Below are 23906 nucleotides of genomic sequence, written 5' to 3' on the forward strand. Positions count from 1 at the left end.
GTAGTTGAAGGTCAAAGAAGAGTGAAAAATTTGAAGTAACAAATATTGAATTTGCCGTTAAGAGGAAAATATGCTGCCTTAAGGAAATAACAGAAGCCAGCAATGCTTTGAAATGCAGTGCGCATCACCTTCAGATGATTTAACCATCTGATGAATTGTTTTCTGGTTGATTGCAAGGTGGTGACATTGATTTTGGATTTGACTCTAATTGGTGAAATAGAGCATTGAAATTGAGAAAGCTTAAGATCGCAGGACTTGGAAATTGTTCATGGCAGGGAACTGTTGCATTGTTCGGGGATGTAATCTATTTTTGTGTCATTAGCACCATTTGTAGTAGGCTTCTCATTATTTGTGAACGGATATGGTAAGTTGTTTCATTAATTGTTCATGTGGATCTGGATAATAAAGCTCTTTGCTGTATTCCAGAATATGTTCTAGGGCCCTGTGCTGAAAACTGAACATAATAGGGTTTATATCGGCAACGCACACAAAATACTGGTGGAATGCAGCAGGCCAGGCAGCATCTATAGGAAGAAGCGCTGTCAACGTTTCAGGCTGAGACCCTTCGTCAGGACAGGACAGGTTTAGATTGGCTATACTGAAATTGTGGTTAAGCATCAAATGTTCACACGAATTTGACATACATGCAGAAATACTATAAATAAAGTTTATAGCAGCTGATATAAATTTGAACCATATTCTATCTCCTGATCTTTGAACAATCAGCTACTAGGCTTCATCTTGTATCATTAATACATAATTTCACAAAGCATTGTCAGAGCAAATCTGACTCAGCCAATTTGGTTCTGTCCTAAAAAATATCAGATTTTTCTAATATTTCAGTTTCATTAACTCATGATGTCTTTGCCTAATCACATTATTCATTTTTAAATGTCATATTAATTCATTATTTGCTTCCAAATAACTGAAAATGCCTGAAAGCTTAAGTTAACTCTTCAATTGTTTTCTCTCAAATAACAGCAGTTATGTGTGTGGGAGCCATTCTGGAATGTAGATATGAAATATTAGCACTATATATCCACTAGCTTAGTTGTGTTCTCAGAACCTTTGGATGCAGACTGTTACATCCGTGGTGTCATAGGATATGAAACCTGAATTTCTCCAGTATTTTCTGTTCAAAATGATTTGCTTCAAATTATTCGCTCTCATTTAGCATTTGGCTTGTTTATTGCTTAGTTTAGTGAAGACATATGACTTGTAGTTCTTGCTCAGCATTTTCTTGATTGCCATAATTTCTTCTGTACTGGAAGAACTCTGAGGGTCTGGCAGAATATACGGAAGGTAATGCACAAATTATATTCCTTGAGCTCAAGGGTCCTAACCCAAAATATTGATTGCCCATTTCTCTCCATGGATGTGCCCAACCTCTAAGTTTCTTCAGCATTTGTTGTTGGTTCAGATTCCACTCTCTGCAGTCTCCTGTCTCTCTGGGAGAACAGTCATGTACTTTTTGCTTTTTTTTTGCATAGTTACAAGCTCTGCATTTTTAAAATAGTTGTCAGAAATGGTGTTGGAGATGCTTTCAAATTCTGTATTTTCTATGTTTATAATTTCATTGTTGCCAAAGTCTATCAATCCTTAAACACACTATTCTGTGGCAGTGGTCTACTACTACTGATAACTTCATTGTTAGCCTCATATGGATTTCATCACTTACCCTCTTGTTTTGATTTTGATGATGGTTCTGTGCCTGGAAAGTCTTGCTTCAGGAGTGTCCTCTTCAGGGTGCAACCCTGAGCAACGTTTTGATTTTACTTTTTAGTAAATGTACTTTGGAAATTTCTTAGACATTTCTTCTAATTTTTTTGTTCACTGGCAAATCTTAACTAAATTCTGTCTGCCTATGTTATTTAGTATACATAGCAATACCATGCAGAGAAGGCTCTTCCTGCTCTTTGAGCCATGCTGCCCCAGAAACCCCAGACAAACCTGATTAACTCAAACCTAATCAAGGGTAATTTGCAATGACCATTTAACCTGCCGGTAATGTACGTCTTTGGACTGTGGGAGGAAACCAGAGAACCTTGAGAAAACCAGTGAGTCCTACAGTGAGGGCATAAGGATACTCCTTCCAGAACGGTGCTGGAATTGAACTCTGAACTCTGGAACACCTTGAGCTATAATAGAGTCCCACTAAGTGCTATGTTACTGTTACTACTAGATATAAATGTCATCATGGAAGAATTTAAGGAGCAGATAAAAAATTTAAATTTGTCACTGACTGACTGAAAGTGACTACATCAAAGTATACAAACCTTGGAGTTGCATTGGATGATGCAAGTAAGGTGTAGACAACAGACAGCTATAAATCAGAAAGCTAGTTCAAACAGCATTTGAAAATCAATATTAGACGTAATCTCAGCAGCAGAGAGAGGCATGAGTTAATAATGTGGCACTGAAGTAATTAGCCTTAGTGACAAAGTGGATCAGTGGTTTGAAGTGCACCCTTTATTCAGATACAACATGAAAGGCTAATTTTCAGGCACATCTGGTTGTTCATAAGAGGCATGGAGACCATGGTCTGGTGTAAGAACAGAGGCCATGTCTACAGTCTTCGTAATAGGTAAATGGAATGTCTGCTTAGCAACTTGTCAATGCTTGACAAGAAGTGTAATAAACTATGGTGATATTAAGGTAGAGAAGATACTTTGAATGGGGCGGCACAGTAGCAAAGTGGTTACAGAGCCATTGACCTGTCAATTCCTGTCTCCAAGGAGTTTGTATGTTCTCCCCATGTCTATGCAGGTTTCCTCCAAGTGGTCTGGTTTTCTCCCATATTCCAAAGATGTGCAGGTTAGTAAGTTAATTGGTCACATGGTATAATTTGGTTGCATAGGTTTGTTGTGGCGGAAGGGCCTGTTACTCTGCTGTATCTCTAACAGTTAACATTTGGGGAATCTGACAATTTTGCATGATTTTGAATGAGAACTGTTTGAGGTACTCGAGTTCCTTAGGGAACTCATGAAGTAATGTAAGCAGGAAGGAATGACGTTGCAGTTGGTTCATGTATATGAATGCATAAATTATTGCTTTCTGTTTGGATAATGCAAAAGTATTCAAAGTTGAAATAAAATGATTTCAACCAGTCTCTGCAGTGGTGACAGCTGAATGTGAAATGTGCACAAAGTGAATTACTAAATCTTGTTTTTTTTGACTCATTGAGGTTGGGTAAGGAGCTCTTGCATGCATTTCTCAGAAGATGAATACTCTTTTGATGAAAGCCTGTCTATATTCAGTTATGAACAAGAAAAAAAACTACAGATGCTGGAAATTTGAGCAACGCACACAAAATGCTGGAGGAACTCAGCATACCAGGCGGCATCTATGGGGAGAAAAGTACAGGCGACATTTCAGGTTGAAACCCTTCGGCAGGATATTTGGCTGGTACAGGTGGCCCCCATTTTTTGAACATTCGCTTTACGACACCTCGCTGTTACAAAAGACCTACATTAGTTACCTGTTTTCGCTAACAGAAGGTGTTTTCACTGTTATGAAAAAAGGCAGTGCATGCCCTGAGCAGCCAAGCTCCTCTCCCAGAACTGCATTCTAGCCGCCGTTGCTTAAACACATGCCTGTGAGCATCTGTGCTTTATGTCGATTTATTTTGTGCATCCGTTAGCAAGATGAGTTCTAAGGTATCGGAAAAGCCTAAAAGAGCTGATGCAATTGTAAGAGGAAAGGATAACAATCGAAACTGAACGCAGTAGCAAACGGCCCAAACGAGAAGTCACGTGGGAACTGAACATGAAGCAATTGCGTGAGATTTTCGCTGCAATTGACAACGCTGCAATGATTGCAGAAAAGTATGACTTTGATTTTGAAAGGTTTAGGGCATACTTGCCAGATGGTTTGAGTGCTTACAAAGAACTGTATGATAGAAAAAATGTGTGCGGCTAAGCAGTCAAGCATACTGTCATTTTTCAAGCCTTCCATGTCAGCCACAGCAGACGACAAACCTCGACCTTCGAATTCAAGGCAGGCAGACGTAGAAGAAGGTGACCAGCCTGTCCTGGTGGAAACAGACAACGATGAGATGACACCCCCTCAGTCTCCTCTACCTCCCACCACCCGAGTCTCCGACAACTCAGCTAACACACCATCATTGGTGTGCTCACTGTCTTCCCAATTCCAGTAAGTGAAACTGCACTGTACGTACATTATTTCTACTTTATATAGGCTGTGTATTTTTGTGTGTTACTTGGTATGATTTAGCAGCTTTAAAGGTTACTGGAGAGTGCACTTGCGCCAAGAGTGCTGCCGAGAGCACTTGTGTGAGATTTTCACTACAGTGCTGCAATGATTGCAGAAAAATATTTCTACTTTATATATCATATTTATCATATCATTCCTGCTTTTACTATATGTTACTGTTACTTTAGGTTTTATGTGTTATTTGGTAGGTTTTTTTAGGTCTGCAAATGCTCACAAATTTTTCCCATATAAATAAATGGTAATTGCTTCTTCATTTTATGACATTCTGGCTTACGAACCGTTTCATAGGAATGCTCTACCTTTGGATAGCGAGGGAAACCTGTAGTTGTAAAAGCTTTAAGTTAAACTTTTGTGGAATATTGCCGACTGTGACCAGTTTTTTTCAAAAATTGAACTTCATGTTTTCTTATTGTTGGTGTTCTTTGGACATATGCACAATCTGAAGTTTGTTGTTTTCTTGATGTATCTTTAAGCAGCACATTTATCATATAAATTAGAAACATGAGTAGGTCATGTGGTTTCTCAAGCCAAGTCAGCCATTTATTGAGGGTCAGAACAGATCTAACCTGTAAACTAAACTCTTGTGTCTGCAATTACACTTTCACCTATTTGCTTATCAAGAATATGCACACGTTTTCCTTAGAAGTATTCAAATACTCTGCTTTTGCTTTTAAGGAATTGTATTCTATAGGCTCATTATATAGGGAGAGAAAACATTTTGCCCTTGAGGGTAAGAGACCTTTTGAAGAGGTAGCAGCACTTTATTCATTATGTTGAGATACTGTCAGGATTTTGCATTAATAGCAATCATTCTTGATCTTATCAGCTGCAAGGCTAGACTATCGAACCTTAATTAGTTCAAAATTCAAGTTCAAAGTACATTATCAAAATATGTATTCAGTATACAACCTTGAGATTGTCTTCTTGCAGGCAGCCACAAAACAAAGAAACATAATAAAACCCATTTAAAGAAAAACCCCACACAAGACCATCAAACATTCAATGTGGGGGGGGGGGGGTGAAAAGATCAAATGTGCAAACAATTAAATATAAACAGGTAACATTAACCACAGAGTCCTCGAAAGTAAGTCCACAGCCATGGGTCACTGAGGTGAGTGAAACCTGTCCTGGAGACTGATGGCTGCAGGGCAATAGCTGTTTCCAAACCCGGCTCCCACACTTTCTGCCTACTGAGAGGTCAAACACAGGCGGGGGTGCTGTGCACTTACTCGTTTTCTGCTCTTGACAGCAATTTTGATCTTGTTCACTTTAATCAGCATGGAGTAATGGAGCCAACCATGTGTTCATGTTCCACAATTAAGAATTGACACAGCATACACCCCAGCGATGGCCATAGCTGTACTGTCTGCTCTCATCCTTTCTGAATTATCCAGGAGATCACAGAAGCACCAGTTCATATAGTCAGCACAAACTTTTATTTTTAAAAATGACATTACAGGCTGCAATCGATGGCTGTTCAGAAGAAGTACTATATTTCAAAGAATATCCAGTAGTTTTGCATGCTGTCTGTAGGATGTTGCCATTGTTGCTGGTGCCGTCTTGCTGAAATCTTGCCTGAAAAACAGTCTATTCTGGCTATTAATCCGGTGAACTTTTTTTCTGAAAGACTTCCATTACATTTAATTAATAAAGGAGATCAATACACTATGTACTGTTCTAGATGTGGACTTGTCTATAATACTTGGAATAAGCTCCTGACTTTTGTATTGAGTTTTACTTGCAATAGATAAAAACAATCTGTTCGATTTCTTAAATGCAGCACTGGCAGACTAGCCTCTTGTGAATCACGCACTTGGTCGCCCAAGTTCCTTAATATCAGATCTGTGCAATCTTAGTCTGTATGTATAAATTTAACTCTGAAAATGGACAATTTTATGTTTTCTCACAAAATATTTAACTTATGAAATATTGCCCACAGTTAATTTATCTCTGTGTCTTTGTAGCCTCCTTATGTCCCCTTGATAACTGTGTCATCAGGATGTTTAACAATGTTGGAGACACAAGAAACCTCAGATGTTGGGATCCAGATGAAGGATTGTCTGTCCATTTCCTTCTATAAATGCTGCCTAACATGTTGACTTCCTCCAGCTTTTTGTCTGTTGCTCAACACCCTGACCTTTCATCCATGTTATTTATAAAAATTGTACAATAAATTGAGTGTCTGTGCACAGGCACACCATGTGGTACATTTGTCAACCAGAAGGCAACCTAATTATGCTTGCTTTGTCATTCCTGTTAGCCAGCTTTTATTTTCCTCAATAATCAGGTTATTATAATTTAATGATTATCATGCTTTAATAATAATTAAGTTTCTTCCCATGTTCCAAAATTGTATTGGTTAATTGGACACATGGATGTAATTGGGCAGCATGGGCTCATTGGGCTGAAAGGGTCTTTTACAGCACTGTATCTCTAAGTAAGTAATAAACCTTTGGGACACTTTGCTTTCTGGAAATCAAATAAATTAAATACCATTAATGCATCCCTATTATCCAGAGTTGGTTTCTTCAATGAACCCCACCCAAGACCTGTGTAAAACATGAATTCTCTGTCAAACGTGCTTGTTGACGATGCTTGATTATCTTGAATATATTATTATGTTTCCTGTTAGTCTTCAGTGATGACTTTGAATGTTGTATTTCTTATCAATAGTAAGCCAGCTATTTGCAGTTTCTCACAGAAAATGCTGGAGGAATTCAGCAGGCCAGGCAGTGTCTATTGAAAAGAGTTTGATGTTTCGGGGCGAGACCCTTCACAGGACTGGAGAACAATCTGGGCCCAAAATATTGATTGTACAGGTAGTCCCCGAGTTACGACCGTCTGACTTACGGACAGCTCATACTTGCGAACCGAGGAAGGAGAACGCCATCCACCATTTTAAGTTGGATCGTGACGCTGTCTGCCATTTTAAATCATTGCAGTTGACACTGTGTTGAGCGTGTAACTTTGTATTTGGCTTAAATTTTTCTTAGCTAGATTCACCCTGACCCCGTGCCCCCTTTTCCGGTCAGCTGGTGGTGCAGTGAGATCAGCACCGGGCTCAAGAATGGAGGTTCTGGAGTCTGATCCAGTGACAGACCGCTTCCGAGCGCGCTCTCCATTTGTGCCGAGTTGATGTCGAGCTCACAACTCGACCTCATTAAAAAAAACACTGCCACCTCCGATTTAAATTCCCATGCAGAATATTGTGGAGGATCAAATACCGAAACCCAGCACAACCCCCATGTCCCATTTACCCTGTCTCAGTGTGGTGGACTTTAGGACCAGGGGAATTCAGTGCAGTGGTCCTTGGGACCCAGCGGAGCTCGGGACCCACTGCCCGCAGTGTTTCTGTTCCATTGATGGGAAACAATCACGATTGAAAATAAAGTGGAAGTAAGAAAGCATTTGGAAAGAGGTGAAACATCATCGGTCATTGGAAAAGCGTTAGGCTACAGTCGGTCAACGATCTGAACAATTCTAAAGGATAAAGTGAGAATAATGGAGCATGTGAAAGACCTTGCCCCGATGAAAGCTACAGTTAAGCAACACAGTGGTTTAATTATTGGAATACATGAGTTTCTTAAGTGTTTTATATGCATAGAAAGGTAAAATGTATACTGTATACTACGACAAACGGTTGACTAACTGACGCTAAATATAACCGGATGTACTTGTTCCGACTTAAAGACGGACTCAGGAACGGAACTCTTTTGTAACCCAGGGACTGCCTGTACTCTTTTCCACAGATGCTGCCTGGCCTGCTGAGTTCCTCCAACATTTTGTGTGTTGCTTGGATTTCCAGCATCTGCAGATTTTCTCTTGGTTTTTACTTACAGTTTCTTGCTTTTTATCCCTCCACTCCTTTTTTAACATAGATCTCTTTTTGTTGCTTTTCATTCAAGTGGATCTTGGTTGAAGAACAGTGGATTTTGGATAATTGCAACCCATGTATTAACTAATTCACTAGCCATTTTTAAAAATCTTAGTTAAAGTCCTTCAGGATCTAGAAATATGACAGTCCTAAGTTCCATATAAGTTCCTGGCTGTTGCTTCCTTCCTTTCAATTCTAAATCGGTCTCCATTTAAATTAGATATAGATTTCATTCATTTAAGTTGAGAGTCATAAAATTGTTTTGGCACAGAAGAAAACCATTTGACCTTTGAGGCTGAACTGATTTTTTTTTTAAAGAGTTGTCCCTTCAGTCCCATCTCTTCACTCCCTGTAATCCTTCAAATGATTTACACATAAGTACCTATCGCTTTTCCTTTTGCAATTATGATAAACTTAATTTCCATTATCTCGATAGGCGGAGTTCTGATTTATAATAATTTTGTAAAAAGACATTGTCTTTCACAACCCAATTTATATATTTATCATTATTTTAAACCTGTTCCCCATGCAACCATCTGACGAACATAGCTTGAGCAACAACTAAATCTTAGCCTTTTTCTTTCTGGTGTTGGATTTGAATATGCTTTTGTGGAGTGTAATTCATTATTTTTCAGTGATAATAGAGGATGCTAGTTTAGTCTTATACATTGTTTATTCTTCCATACTTCAAAATGACTACTCAATGTCTGGAGCCATAATGCAGCCCTAAATAATAATGAGCTATAAACTGGCCCTGTTCCTCTGAGGGGGTAAAAGCGGGGGGAAATAGTGAATATTCCCTGTGGATGAGTGTGTTTTTTTTTTGTGGCCTGATCTATGCAATAGACTTGGTGAATAATGCACTTTGTAAAGGATTTTTTGTTTGCATGATGTTTTGTACACCAAAGCATGGTACTTTGATAAAAGGAGGAGGAACGAAACATCAGCCTGGCTTAGTGGATAAAGCAGGAGATGAGATGTGAATGGAGCAAAATAGCACTCAATGAGCAGGAGCCAGCTAACTGATAAAATGGAAATTGTGGAGATGGCTTAAGTATGACCGTTGATGCTCACAGTAGGTTTCGATCCTTTGTAAGCTGTGCAGGAGCAATTTTATGTGCTTTGGGCAACATGCCATTTTACTGATAAGCCTATAAGCTATTTTATTGTTCCTGCACCTGATTAATAAGGTGCTTCTGTCTCTTGATCATATATTGTGAAGCAGATCTTATGAATTGAATCCTATTAAAATCCTTATTCTGTTTCACTCATTTTAAATCAATTTGTCATTCACTGCTAGGTTTTGAGAAGGGAGGATCTGCCCAAAACATCTATCAGTCTATGAGATATAATGAAATACTGATGAAGCTATGCTTTATCTGTAAAGACATGCCTTGTTTATTCGCAGTGAGATTCAGTATCCAAACACTGTTTCATTGTGGAAAATGTATGTAATAGCCAAGTATTAATTGTGAACATTTAGAATTGATGGCTATTTCATGAGGTTGGCTTGTCCAAATACATAGCCAGTCCATGGGAGAAAATATCAAGTGAATCTTCAAGCTCTCCATCCTTATTATTTTCTTTGAACTATTATGCGCCATGTAAATATGGGCACAGTTTTTTAATTGCTATTCTGCTGTCTTATATTTCACCATATTAGTGTAATTTGTACCTGCAAGTTGAGTATTGGGCAGTTTCTTGGTGGATTGTGCTTCTTACATTTGCTAAAGTACTACTTGACAATTCTTCTTAGGCATTGTATCAGTAGCAGCAGACTTGCTTCTTTTCCAGTTCCATAGTTTCTGAGATAATCTGTGAGACTGCACCAGAATCAGAAGTGGATTTATTATAGTAATGACATTTGTTTTGTGCCAGTAGTACAGTGCAAAGATGCACTGCATTGAAGTTACCATAAAATGTGGGAAAAAAAGGATAGCAAGGTAGTGTTCATGGACTGTTCAGAAATCTGATAGTGGAGGGGAATAAATTGTTTCTGAATAATTGTGTGTGGGTCTTCAGGCTCCTGCACCACCTCTCCGATGGTAGTAATGAAAAGAGAGAATGTTCTGGATGGTGAGGGTTCCTTGTGATAGGTGCTTCCTTCTTGAGGCACCATCTTGAGGGTTCTGCCCCCTGATAGAACTGGCTGAGTTTTAAGATCCTGTGCATTGCAATCTGTCTACCAGGGTTTGATACAATCAGTCAGAATGCTGTCCACAGCATGCGTATAGAAATTTGTACAAGTCTTTGACATACCAAATCACCTTAAGCTCCTAGTGAAGTATAGCTACTGCTTGCTGCCTTTGTGATTGCACTGATGTTTTGGGCCCAGTGTCCCAGAATTTGAACCTTCACCCTCTCCACTGCTGACTGCTAAATGAAAACTTTGTGAGTGTTTTCATAGGACCTGGGGATTTTAGTAGGGGAGTTGAATGGATAAATTACCCTGTTTCCTTTTACCTTAATACCAAAAGAGGATTTGATTTTTTTTTTCCACTACCACCCTGAACACCATTCATCCATAGTTAGCATTGAAGAGCCAGTCATTTCCCAGGCTTGTGTGGATGCTATACCTTTTCAAACAGAATTTGAGAATATCTTGGAATTCTTCCCTCACAGTCTCTTGCTTCAGTGCAGAGTTCCTCTGGGAGTTTGGAGTCGGGTATGTGAAAGCGTCAGCTGAAAGTAATTAAGCCTTAGTTTGGAAGATAATTTTTTTTTCACTTTGTCAGTAAATTCTGAAGATTTTGCAGAGGCAGCATTGGTGGTTCTGTAGTCTGAGAACCCTGTTGTTGGCCACCAACACAGGGGCATATGGAGAGTTTTGATGCCTATAGACCATGAGCTTTGTGGTGCATTTGACACCTGGTTTAGTCCTTGGCTAAAATATTTGCTAGTGTACTGAAGACCATGGTGAATTTGATCACTACTAATGAGCCTCATAAGCTGCATTTTCCTGGGCGTTATTATCTGCGTTGTCAAAGTGCTGTGAACAAAAGGTACTATATAGGTATACAATATTTGTTTTGTAGGTGTTAACCTATGACCCCCTGTTTTACGCTGAGTGTAGCGCCTATGATAGGAGCTCTGCCTCTGAGTGCAAGTATTCACAACAAATATCTGCACTGCAGTTTGAGTGAGTTTGGAATGATTTGTTCATGCAGGTTGAACAATTTCCCATTTATCTCCATGTGACCTCACTTTGCTGCAGCACGACCATTGTTGGTGAGCTGCGGTGTGCCGGCAATAAATACTGAGTCAATTGTCAGCAAGGGTGTGTTGCTGTCTTGCATGACCCTATTCTAAATGGAATGACATTTGTTGTGGGTTTTTTGTTGTAATTGTGGCTTCACTGTCATCAGATGGCAATTGGAGATAAAATTCAACAGACAGCCAAATTTGGAAATGTTTCTCAGGGGTTGTTCTTAATTGATAGAATTGAAGATTTTGTGCTGCATGGTGGTTGATATTCCTTCCTGTTTTAGATTTGTTATGCACTGACAATTCAGTCCATTATGCCGAACTAACCACTGGAACTCTCAATCTTGAGAGAAATTGAGAGCACTGAACTGCAATGGTTAATGTAGTTTAATTTTAACTGGCAGATTAACACCTTGTGTTTTGTGTTTTGATGTTTGTGTTCTGAGAAGTTAACTTTGGACACAAGTGCCACCTGACCCGTTGACTATTATCAGTATTACTCCAAGATAATTTCATACATCTCTGGTGATTTTTATATACTTGCATGCTTGAAACTGGTATGCACTAATTCCTTAATGTGATAGCAGAACTTGTATCATTTTTTAATGTATATTCTTTGGAAGCATAATTTTCTGGTTAAAAAAAATCCACCTGGGAAGATGTTTCCTTTATCTACTTCCATTTTACGTAAATAAGGGGACAAGTAAGTAAAACAGAAATGAACACTCTTGAATGCATATCCATCAGGTGCATTGAGCTTTTAGTATTCTGTAACTGAAGCCAAGCTTCTTTTAACTAACCTTGTTCCTATTAGCTCTTTTAGTCCTACTTCTTCATACCTTCCAGTTATACTTCAAGCTACCTCCTAAGCCATTTATTGCATTTTTAACCACCAAAACTGTAAACTTTAAGTGACAGCAGCTCTTTGATTCCTCCATTAAGTGATCATTTGTCATTTGAAAGATGGCTAAATGTTGGTCCAACATGTATACCAGAAGCTGAGCTGGTTATGGAGTTCCCAGCAGAGGGTACGTGTTTGAAAGTGGAAGATATTAGTGTTCCATGTAGAGATGTGTGCTTAATTTGCCATGTTTGATTGCTGTAGTAAGAGTGAAAAACAGGTTTGTCAATCAATTTAAAAATTAACTATTTGTAATTTTAATGGTATCTTTGAATGTCAATATTTTTGAATATGTATCAATAGAAAATCAATTGTTTATAATTTCTGACATGGTTTAAATTCTCATTGTGTTCACGTCACACCGTAAAGGTCATTATAATGAAGGGCTTTAACCAGCCTTTCTCAACCTTTTACCCTGGAAGATCCCTTGAAATAATTTTCAAGTCTCGAAGAGCCCCTGCATCATTATATAGACAGCTCACTGTATGTTTGCGTGAACAGTAAGTTGTAGATATAATAATCCAAAAATGATTGTCAGTGATCTTTTGAGTAGAGAATGAATTTTTAGCAAATGCTTCTTGAAAAGAAACAGGTAGTTGAGCTCAGATTAACTTTCAGAGAAACAGAAAACCTACAGCACAATACAGGCCCTTTGGCCTACAAAGCTGTGCTGAGCATGTCCGTACATTAGAAATTACTTAGGGTTACCTATAGCCCTCTATTTTTCTGAGCTCCATGTACCTGTCCAGTAGTCTCTTAAAAGATCCTATTGTATCCGCCTCCACCATTGTTGCCAGCAGCCCATTACATGCATTCACCACTCTCTGCGTAGAAAAACTTACCCCTGACAGCTCCTCTGTACCTACTTCCAAACACCTTAAAACTGTGCCCTCTCGTGCTGGCCATTCTAACCCTGGAAGAAAGTCTCTGACTGTCCACACCATCAGTGCCTCTCATCTTCTTATACACCTCTATCAGGTCACCTCTCATCCTCTGTCGCTCCAAGGAAAAAAGGCAGAGTTCGCTCAACCTATTTTCATAATGCATGTTCCCCAATCCAGGCAACATCCTTGTAAATCTCCTCTGCACCCTATCTATGGTTTCCACGTTGTTCCTATAGTGAGGCGACCAGAACTGAGCACAGTACTCTTAAGTGGGGTCTGACCAGGGTCCTATACAGCTGCAACATTACCTCTCGACTCCCAAACTCAGTTCCATGATTGATGAAGGCCAATGCACCGTATGCTCTCTTAACCACAGAGTCAACCTGCGCAGTTGCTTTGATTGCCTTATGGACTCGGACCCCCAAGATCCCTCTGATCCTCCACACTGCCATGAGTCTTATCATTAATACTATATTCTGCCATCATATTTGACCTACCAAAATGAACCACCTCACATTTATCTAGGTTAAACCCCATCTGCCACTTCTCAGCCCATTGCATCTAGTTGATGTCCCGCTGTAATCTCCGACAGCCCTCCACACTAACCACAACACCCCCAACCTTTGAGTCATCATCAAATTTACTAACCCATCCCTCCACTTCTCCATCCAGGTCATTAATAAAAATCAGGGTCCCTGAACAAATCCCTGAGGCATGCCACTGGTGACCGACCTCCTTGCTGAATATGACCCGTGTACAACCATTTTTTGCCTTCTGTGGGCAAGCCAGTTCTGGATCCACAAAGCAATGTCCCCTTGGATCCCATGCCTCCTTACTTTCTCAATAAGCCTTGAATGGGGTACTTTCTCAAATGCCTTGCTGAAATCTGTATGCACTACATCTACTGCGCTTCCTTCATGAATGTATTTAGTCAGCCCTCAAGAAATTCAGTCGGGCTCGTAAGACAGGAGCTGTCTTTGACAAAGCCATACTGACTGTTCCTCATCATATTATGCCTTCCCAAATGTTCATAAATCCTGCCTCTCAGGATCATCTCCATCAGCTTACCAACCACTGAGGTAAGACTCAATGGTCTATAATTTCCTGGGCTATCTCTGCTTCCTTTCTGAATAATAAAGCAACATCTGCAACCCTCCAAACCTCCCGTTCCCATTGATTATGGAAAGATCATTGCCAGAGGCTCAGCAGTCTCTTCCCTTGCCTCCCACAGTAGCCTGGGGTACGTCCCTGTGACTTATCCAACTTGATGCTTTCCATAAGCTCCAGCACATCCTCTTTCTTAATATCTACATGATCAAGCTTTTCAGTCCACTGTAAGTCATCCCTACAATCGCCAAGATCCTTTTCTGCAGTGAATACTGAAGCAAGGTATTTATTAAGAACCTCTGCTATCTTCTCTGGTTCCATACACACTTTCCCACTGTCACACTTGATAGGTCCTATTCTGTCACGTCTTATCCTCTTGCTCTTCACATACTTGTAGAACGCTTTGGGGTTTTCCTTAATCCTGCCTGCCAAGGCCTTCTCATGGCCTTTTCTGGCTCTCCTAATTTCTTTCTTAAGCTTCTTCCTGCTAGCCTTATAATCTTTTAGATCTCTTATCATTACCTAGTTTATTGAACCTTTCCTAAGCTCTTCTTTTCTCTTGACTAGATTTCTTGAAATTAATCTTGTTTTCTTTTTCATAAATTTTTAAAACTCAAAAGACAAACATTATAAATTTCTGTTAAACACTCAAAACGCTGCAGGATCTCAGCAGGTCAGGTAGCATCTGTGGAAAAGAGTACAGTTGAAGTTTTGGGCTGAGATTCTTCATCAAGACTGGAGAAAAAAAAATGGGTCAGAGTGATATGGTGGGGAGGGGAGGAAGATATACAAGGTAGTAGGTGATAGGTGAAACTGGATGGGGTGGTTTTGAATTTGGTGAAAGAGATACAGAGCTGGAGAAGAGGGAATCAAAGAGGAGAGAGAACCTTGGAAGAAAGATAAGGGGGAGGAACAGAAAGTGGGGGGGAGGGGAAGATGTGCTTGGTGGTGGGATCCCATTGGAGATGGTCCTCACCCCACTTTCTGCTTTCTATAGGGATCATTCCCTACATGACTCCCTTGTCTATTCATCCCTCCCCACTGATCTCCATCTTGGCACTTATCCTTGAAAGTGGAACAAGGGCTACACCTGGCCCTACAGCTCCACTCTCACTACCATTCAGGGCCCTAAACAGTCCCTCCAGGTGAGGTGACATTTCACCTGTGAGTCTGTTGGGGTCATCTACTGTATCTGGTGCTTTTGGTGTGGCCTCCTGTATATTGGTGAGACCTAACGTAGATTGAGAGACCACTTTTGCTGGGCACCTATGCTCCATCTGCTAGAAAAAGTGGCCACTCATTTTAATTCCACTTGCCATTCCCATTCCAACATGTCAGTCCATGGCTGCCTTTACTGTCATGATGAGGCCACATTCAGGTTGGAGGAGCAACACCTTAATTCCACCTGGGTATCCTCCAACCTGATGACATGAACATGATTTCTCAAGCTTTGGGTAATGCCCCCCCCCCCCCCCCCCTTTACCATTCCCCATTCCCATTTGCCTCTCTCACCTTACCTCCTTGCATGCCCATCACCTCCCTCTGGTGCTCCACCCGCTTTTCTTTCTTCCATGGCCTTCTATTCTCTCCTATCAGATTCCCCCTTCTCCAGCCAATCTCTCTCACCAATCAACTTCCCAGCTCTTTACTTCAGCTTCTCCCCCACCTTCTTACTCTGACATCAACTGTACACTTCTCCCTAGATGTTGCCTGGCATTGAATAATTGAATCAATAAGGATTTCTCAAGGTTAAGGACTGCTGTGTAAAATGATTATATTGTGACGAATGCAGACTGTGTTCAGACAAACTGCATGACAAACATTTCTGTGAAAGGCTGAGCCTCTGGATTTGAGGTGTATTTACCAATCATTAAATTTCAGATGTCTGTATTTCTATATTACTTTTGTATATCACATATTTGCCTGTATGAAGATAATAAGTGTTTTTACTGTTAAAGATAACATTATTGTATTTGTTTTGGAAAGCATCACTTGCTATTCTTTGTGTATGCGTGAAACAGCTTTAAACTAAAACATGAGGAAAGCGGTTCTAGGAAAACCGAATGAAAGAGGATTCCCTGTTCTGCTAGAAATTGTATCTTCCTGCAGGAAATATTCCTATAGGAAATGCTTCAGAACCTTAAGAAAATGACTTTTTTTTTCTTTTCCAATCCCTTAACTCTGAGTTGCTTTAATGTGGAAGTACCAAGGTTAGTAACTTGGGGTTGTTGCACTATTCACCTTGTTGAGTTTATAATAGTCATGAGTTGTGAATGTGATGATTCACCATTGTAAGTTTCATTACACTCCATCAAAAGAGCAACTTTGAAACTGCAGAAATTCAGTTCAGAGCTGTCTTCCTAATATTGCTGCATGATGTTGAGGTGATAGAATGCTGTTGATTGTTTTGTGGATTCTTTATCTTGGTAATATTTCCTTTCTGATATTTCCCGAATCAAACAAAAATTCTTAAGTCACCAACTTTCAATACACTTTCTGAAGAAAAGGATGTCTCATTTCACAAATAGAATTAAGGTTTGTGAAATGAGGAAACAGTAAAGAAATAAACAAGGAATTTTGGTTTGATGGCCCATTCTAATCTGGACCTTGCATATTGACTGTCTATAGAAAGTGATATTGGCAAGGAAACTGTATATATGCTATCTGCATAGACTTAGTGGTTTTGTCAGATGCCAGGTAAATACTGAAAATTGACAACAGGACATGTATAGTTTCAGTGACCAAGAATGTGCTATTTGGAATGTATTTGGAAATTGAGCTTCATAATCTTGTAGAGACATTTAAAAAAAAATTATATTTCAGGTGCTCGGAACTCTTTGTATTCATAGGGATCATTAGTTTACAAAGTCACTTTGCAGATCCAACAAGAGTTTATCTTGTTAAATTATTTTTAAAATAGATGTGTTCAGAGCTCTAATTCAAGTTCAAGATTATTGTCATGCATATCCATGAAATAAACCTTGAACAACATAATAAACAGCAATAACATCATGACATTAGTGCAAGTTGAGAGAAATGCAGTCCATGGTAGAATTAGTATCTTAAAGGTTGTTTCCTAAACCTGATGACAGCAAGGAAGAAGGTGTTATTGAACCTTGAGATGTAGGCTTTTCCGCTTCTCTTCTTCCTGCCAGATAGCAGCAATAAAGAAGGTGTGTCCTGAATGGTGAAGGTTCTCAATTATGGAAGGCAACTTCCTGGGAAATTGCTTCTTGTAGATGTTCTTGTTAGTGGGGAGATCCTTATCTGTGGTGGAACTGCTTAAGTCCACCGGTCTCTGAACCCTCTAGCATTTTGGTCGATTGGAGTTCCCATACCAGTCTGTGATGCAATCAGTATTCTTTTCATAGTACGTCTGTCGAAAACATACTGAATCTCCTTAAGCCAGGAAAGTAGAGATGCTGGCACGCTTTTGTAACCCTTACCCAACAGGCTGGTATATGTCTAGGGGAAAAAGGAGATCCAGCCACTCACCAACCCACCTCCCGTACACGCAAGTGCTGTGAGAATCGAGTTAATGCCTTGCGCCCGCCAACAGTATCAAACCCACAACAAATACCGTTATGAAATACACTTTAAAGAGTTTACTAAAATTAAAATAGTAGGCAATACAATATATATATATACAAGGAAAAAAACAAAAGGCGCCAACTTATCAAAGTTCAGTCTGTTTAGTGCACTTGTTGGAGCTCAATCAACGAACCAATCGACCCATCCGGCCGTTGCACCTGGGACCACCCCGGTGGTCTTACGCGCAGTCCAGCACACGTCCATCTTCCTCAGCCTCCTCCTTCCACCAAAAAAACCTGCGAAAAAACCCCTCCCCCAAATTCCCAGCATCACAAGACACAATAACATTCCCCATTGATTAACAAATGAATACAATTATCATATCAGCCATTCTAAAGTGAAACAACGGAGAAACACTTATCCGACAAAGAAGCATTCCTACTTGTAACAAACCAAAGAGGCCATTCTGAGTAACATACACAGGACATTGTACACTTTCTTTATGGTTGCATCTATACGCTGAGTCCACAATAGGTCATCTGATTATGCCACGTCCTCATGTGTTCTGCTTTTAGTAAGCGCACCCTTATTCTAAACGCCAAAGAATAAGATCTAATTTAGCTGTTTGTGAAAGGGCAACATTCATATCCCAGAAATGATAAAAATAAATCTATGAATTGTTTCCACTGTTAGTCTCTGGTTAAATAGAGAGACCAGAATCTCACATCCTGTGCAATTGCAGCAATATTTTTAACTTCACCTGTCTTGCAATAAAGGCAAAATGTGCTGTTTTCCACCTTGACTATTACAGCTGCCCGTTTCTCATGCCACACATCAAGAGCATCTGGGCATTAATCCTTTCTTTTGCAATCTCTCTCTATTCAAAGTATAGTTTTAATTATATTTAGCAAAATGTTTGTCCTCACTCTGTTTTTACTGCCATTGAATGGATTTCTTTTTTGTTTTACAGGATATATAATAAGTCTCGTTCTTCTAACCTTGCCTCGGCAGCACTTGGTTCAGCTCTACCTGTATGTTTTGACTGCACTACTTTTATATGCTGGGCATCAAATTTCCAGGTAAGGCTTATGAGAGGTTCACATCTTGCATAAAATTTGAATAGGAAGGGTTAAGTTTTGAATTGTTATTCTGTTCTGTGATTTAAATTTTAGCTAGATGTTTGCCTTTGGAGATGGAAAGTATTCCTGTTGTTGTGTTGAGTACATATTTAAATAATATGTGAAACCATCAACACAAAATTAAATTAACTACATCTGAAAAAGGAACCTTGGCATCTGTTGCTTGAATTCATAAGCTTTTGACTATGTATTGTAAATCCATGAAACTCATAAAATTGTGACCTTAATGTAACCCAGCTCATACTGTGTTAGATTGAACTCCTTGAGAACTGTTGCTGAAACCTCTGTGTGTTGTTATTGCTAGACTTGATGTAGGTCTAAGCTTCCTCTTTTGTAAACCTGATCGTCCAAAATTCTTGTGCTTCTATCTGAATTGGCACAAAATTGTTGTCTTTCATTAGTCTTATTAGTCCTTAGCTTAACAGTATGCACTTGCTTTCTGTTGAGCATTGCATTAACTTCAAACCTGTCATCCTTTTTTTATATTCCAAATTACTGCAACACTTTGACTCTCCAGACTTCTGAAATGTCTTGCAATCTATAATCTTGTGGAGATGGTTGCATTTAAGAGTATTCCTAAATTCAGTTGCTTCATCACTGGTGGCTATGCTTTCACACCCATCAACCCCCCCCCAGGCCAGGGCTATGAGCTGTGCAAATAAATACAATTTTCCACAGCTTCTATTGTGTCTTTTAAAATAGATGTGTTCAGAGCTCTAATTCAAGTTCAAGATTCAAGTTCAAGTTCAAGATGCATATCCATGAAATAAAACTTGAACAACATAATAAACAGCAATAACATCATGACATTAGTGCAAGTTGAGAGAAATGCAGTCCATGGTAGAATTAGTGTCTTAAAGGTTGTTTCCTAAACCTGATGACAGCAAGGAAGAAGGTGTTATTGAACCTTGAGATGTAGGCTTTTCCGCTTAGGCAGAAATAGAAAGCTTCTATTCTAAGCTTTCTGTTTTCAAAGCTATTGCCTTCAAACTTCAACAACAGCAATATAAATAAATTTCGATTGCTTTAAGAGATGTTACCAAATTTAATATTGGCCAGGAGAAACTTCCTATTCTAAAACGAGTGATATTTTTTTCAAATATCTTGTTGAAAATGTATGTAGTATTTCATATTCTTATCTGAATAATTGCACTTTGCTGCATTCCGACAACGTGCAGGAGTATTGGTCTAAACTTGTATGTTCGGTCATTGGAAAGGAAAGCATAAGAACATGATTCAGAACCAAGAATACTACCACTTGGTGCTCCTTTTTTCAAGCAGTGTGCATGAAATGGCCTTACCAGAAGCTACTTATTTCTCTTGCACCTTGCCTGGTGACTCACTTTTCTGTCTTAGTGAGAATGCATGATGTATTGCTATTTTAATACTCATCATTGTTGAAGATTGAATTATCAAATTGTGCTTGCATTGGTGCAAAGTATAATGTGATGATTCTAGCAATTTGGTGATTCTAGCAACGTATGTCTGAATTAGATAGAATCAGGTTTAATATCACTGGCATTTGTCAAAAAATTTGTTTTGTGGTAGCAGTACATTGCAATACATAAACTATAAATTACAGTAAGTGTATAGAAAAAACTGAAATAAGTAGTGCAAAAAGAGGGAAAAATAATGAGAGTGTTCATGGGTTCATTGTCCATTCAGAAACCTGATGGTGGAGGGGATGAAGTTTCTGAAACATTAAGTGTGTGTGTTAAGGTCTTTGCACCTCTTCCTTGATTAGAGAGGAGGGCATTTGCTGGGTGATGACGCTCCTTATTGATGGATGTCGCCTTTTTGAGGCATCTCCTTTTGAAAATAACCTCGATGCTTTTGAGGCTAGTACCATGATGGAAGTGGCTGAGTTTACAACTTTCTGCAGCTTTTTCCAATCCTGTGCAGTGGTCCCTGCATACCAGACAGTGATGCAACCAGTTAGAATGCTCTCCGTGATACATCTGTAGAAATTTACCACAGAGTTCATGTTGGTTTGCATGGGGGCAAACCTGAGGTACTGCTCCTTGAAGATGTTGCTTGGGAGGTTAGTACGACTGATGGACCTGACTAATTTTACAAATTTCTGCAACTTGATACCAGATGGTGATGCAGCCAATCAGAATGCTCTCCATGGTATTTCTGTGGAAGTTTGAGTTTGTTTAGGTGACAAGCCAAGTCTCATTAAGCTCAATGAAAATAGCTGCTGTCTTGCAAATTACAATATATCAATGGTCTCATCCACATTTATCATTAGTTTTTGAAATGTTCACTTACTGAAGCTTATACTTTGTTTTGAAATGTTTTCCAATTTAGCCTGTTTTGAAAAATATTATGAAATTAAAATTGATATTGGGAGTAGTATTAAATGTTATCCATAAGATGATTGTAGATGTTATAACATGGTTACTCAAGATGGAGTCGGACTCTGAAATCAAGTTTTCCATTTGCTGCTTGGAATTTGTACTTAAAAAAAAATCAGCAAACTGGGCAAGCATGTCAGTTATCTTTTGGATCTGGTCAAACTAGTTGATGTTGGAGAGTATCGAGTGGATGTTATCTCTACTTATTATTTTTATTGTAGTTCCATTGGCTTTCTTATTGTTCAAAAGTTTAGTAATATGTATCTGCAATGTTGCTGCTGTTGCTATAATTGAAATAGAGGAGTTTTGTGTGATTTGCAGAAAAGGAGTTAGATATATTGATCATTATGTTGATTGAGGCGTACTGTATTCTTTTGGAAATGTGATCTGTATTTCAAAAGTTTGTAGATGAAAAATGATCTGTGATTTAAACATAGTTTTCAAAGATGCTTTATAAGAACATATTAAATTCTGAAGTCAAGCACCATTTAATTATCACGGCTAATGAAAAGTTTTAATTGACTTTTACTGGTGCATGAGATCATTTGAGGGATACATGAGTAGAAGTGCATAGAGGAAGATGCTGTTTAATATATTCAAGTCCCTTTCAGTCCGTTTATACAAGCATTAGAAGAATTTGATGTGTAAATACTTGTTTGCTCTTCTCCTAAGCTAAGAGCACTAATATTTGAAGCAGTGGTTAACCATTGATGAAGACAGAACACTATAGCACAGTACAGGTCTTCCAGCATATGATGTTGTGCCAACATTTTAACCTACTGTAAGACCAATCGAATCCCTCCCACATAACCATTTTTCCTTCATCCATGTGCCTGAGTCTCTTAATGACTGATCTATTGGCTTGTGCCACCACCCCAGCAGTGTGTTCCAAGCACCCACTACTCTGTGCATAAAAAAAAATGACATCAGACATCCTCTCTATACTTTAGTTTCAGACCTTGAGTAGGTTACCACTCTGTTTACAAACCTACTCAGCTGCACATACTCTGTAGTTTTGTGACATCTGCTCACTGGTTTTATGGTCCAAACTAGTGCTCGCCCATTGGCCATTCATATGTTATCCATCTGTAGGACTGGAGTACTTGTTACAAACTGGGAGAAGTTTGGATTATATTTGGAGTCATAAGGAATGGAACAGTAGCATAGCAGCCAGTCCAACGCTTCACAGTGCCAGTGACCTGAGCTGAACTCCAGCTGCCATCTGCAGGAAGTCCACACGCTACCCATGCAACTGTGTAGTATCCCCCCCCCCCCTCCCCACACACATTACAAAGGCATATGGGTTAAAGTTAATAAGTTGTGGGCATGTCTATGTTGGTGCCAGAACAGTGATAAAATAAAAACATGTTACAGTATGGAACTTCATTTGAATTGTTAGAGATAATTGATTCATTTCTTAAGTTTTATTTTACTGCCTAAATCTGTGCTTACTAACAGGGCCACCAGCACTTCTGGTTTCTGTTTGGCCTCCCTTGTTGTGTCAATTAAATCCTGTGTTTATTTTGAGCTTTTATCAGGAGCATCCTTTTTTTAAAATATTTGAATGAAAAGGTAAGTCAGGAAGGGGTTGGCAATCTTGGTTAAAAAGGAGTTAAACTATGAGAAGGATATTCAAATGAAGACAAGGAAGGGGTAATGACACGTAGGGAGTATGCAGTAGACTCAAAACACCCTGAGATAGATATAAATTGCTCTTTTCCCTAGTACAAAAGCATCAAGGACAGCTATGGAGACAGAAAAGATATTCTGTAGAGACTGGAAATCTTGAGCTCTCGGACATCTATAACTTACTCCTTAACTAAATCCCCTCAGAGAAGATTCTGGCATTGTAACATTGTCACCGCTGGAGATCTCCCAGCTACAGGTTGCAACCTTATTACGTCCGTTACGTCCGTAGCCCCCTCCTTTGTGAGAATCACCAGATCACCGGTGGGTTGGGTCAAGGGACCTAGGAAATGAAAATGGGACGTGCAAAATGCCTCGTTTCCCCGGCGATGTAAAGCTACGGGACATGGCTTTTGTCTCTGGAAGACCAAGTTGTGTATTGAGTACTGTACTATTCATTGAAGCCCCTCAGGGGACGACCAGAGTGGGCTGTTTGAGGGATTGCATCATCCCAACCTGATTGACATCGGAGACCCCGTGAGGAAGTATAAAAGAGGGTCTGGGGAACAACCCCTTTAGATGCACCAGAAGAAACTTAAGCGACCACTTAACAGCAGGAAGTCATCTGAAGGAAGCCACATGCGTTCGATTCTGTGGCTGGAATTGGTGGCTGGAACCATGGGAAAACAGCTTTTAGCTAACAACGGGGAAGCCCGCTCCCCTGACTCAACGGATCGGCATCTTAAAAGACCTGGGGCAAGTTTAAACCGCATCACTTAAACCCAACAACACCGCAGCTTGAACAAACTGATAGTGACTGTTATCTTTCCATTGGACAATACATTAACCTCTAGACAACGATAGAGCTATTTTTTATTGGTTATTATTATACCCGCGCTTAGATTTAGTATTGACAACGTATATTATCTGTATGTTTACATTAATCTTATTTTTGTGCCCTTTATCAATAAATACTTTTAAAAATAGTACCATCAGACTTCAACGGACCTCTCTATCTTTGCTGGTAAGTGATCCAGTTACGGAAATTTG

The 23906-nt window shown here is 39.4% G+C and overlaps 1 protein-coding gene across 1 annotated transcript in view; it reads left to right on the forward strand.

The window, feature by feature from the left end:
- The window catches only part of rnf145a (ring finger protein 145a), a 150902-nt gene that overhangs the window by 15450 nt on the left and 111546 nt on the right, over positions 1-23906 (forward strand). The window contains exon 2 of the mRNA XM_059989980.1: positions 18705-18813. Within this exon, the coding sequence (XP_059845963.1) occupies positions 18705-18813 (109 nt within the window). The remainder of the gene's footprint in view (positions 1-18704; positions 18814-23906) is intronic.

This window comes from Hypanus sabinus, chromosome 15, assembly GCF_030144855.1.
Source record: "Hypanus sabinus isolate sHypSab1 chromosome 15, sHypSab1.hap1, whole genome shotgun sequence".
In the NCBI taxonomy this organism is placed as follows: domain Eukaryota; kingdom Metazoa; phylum Chordata; class Chondrichthyes; order Myliobatiformes; family Dasyatidae; genus Hypanus; species Hypanus sabinus.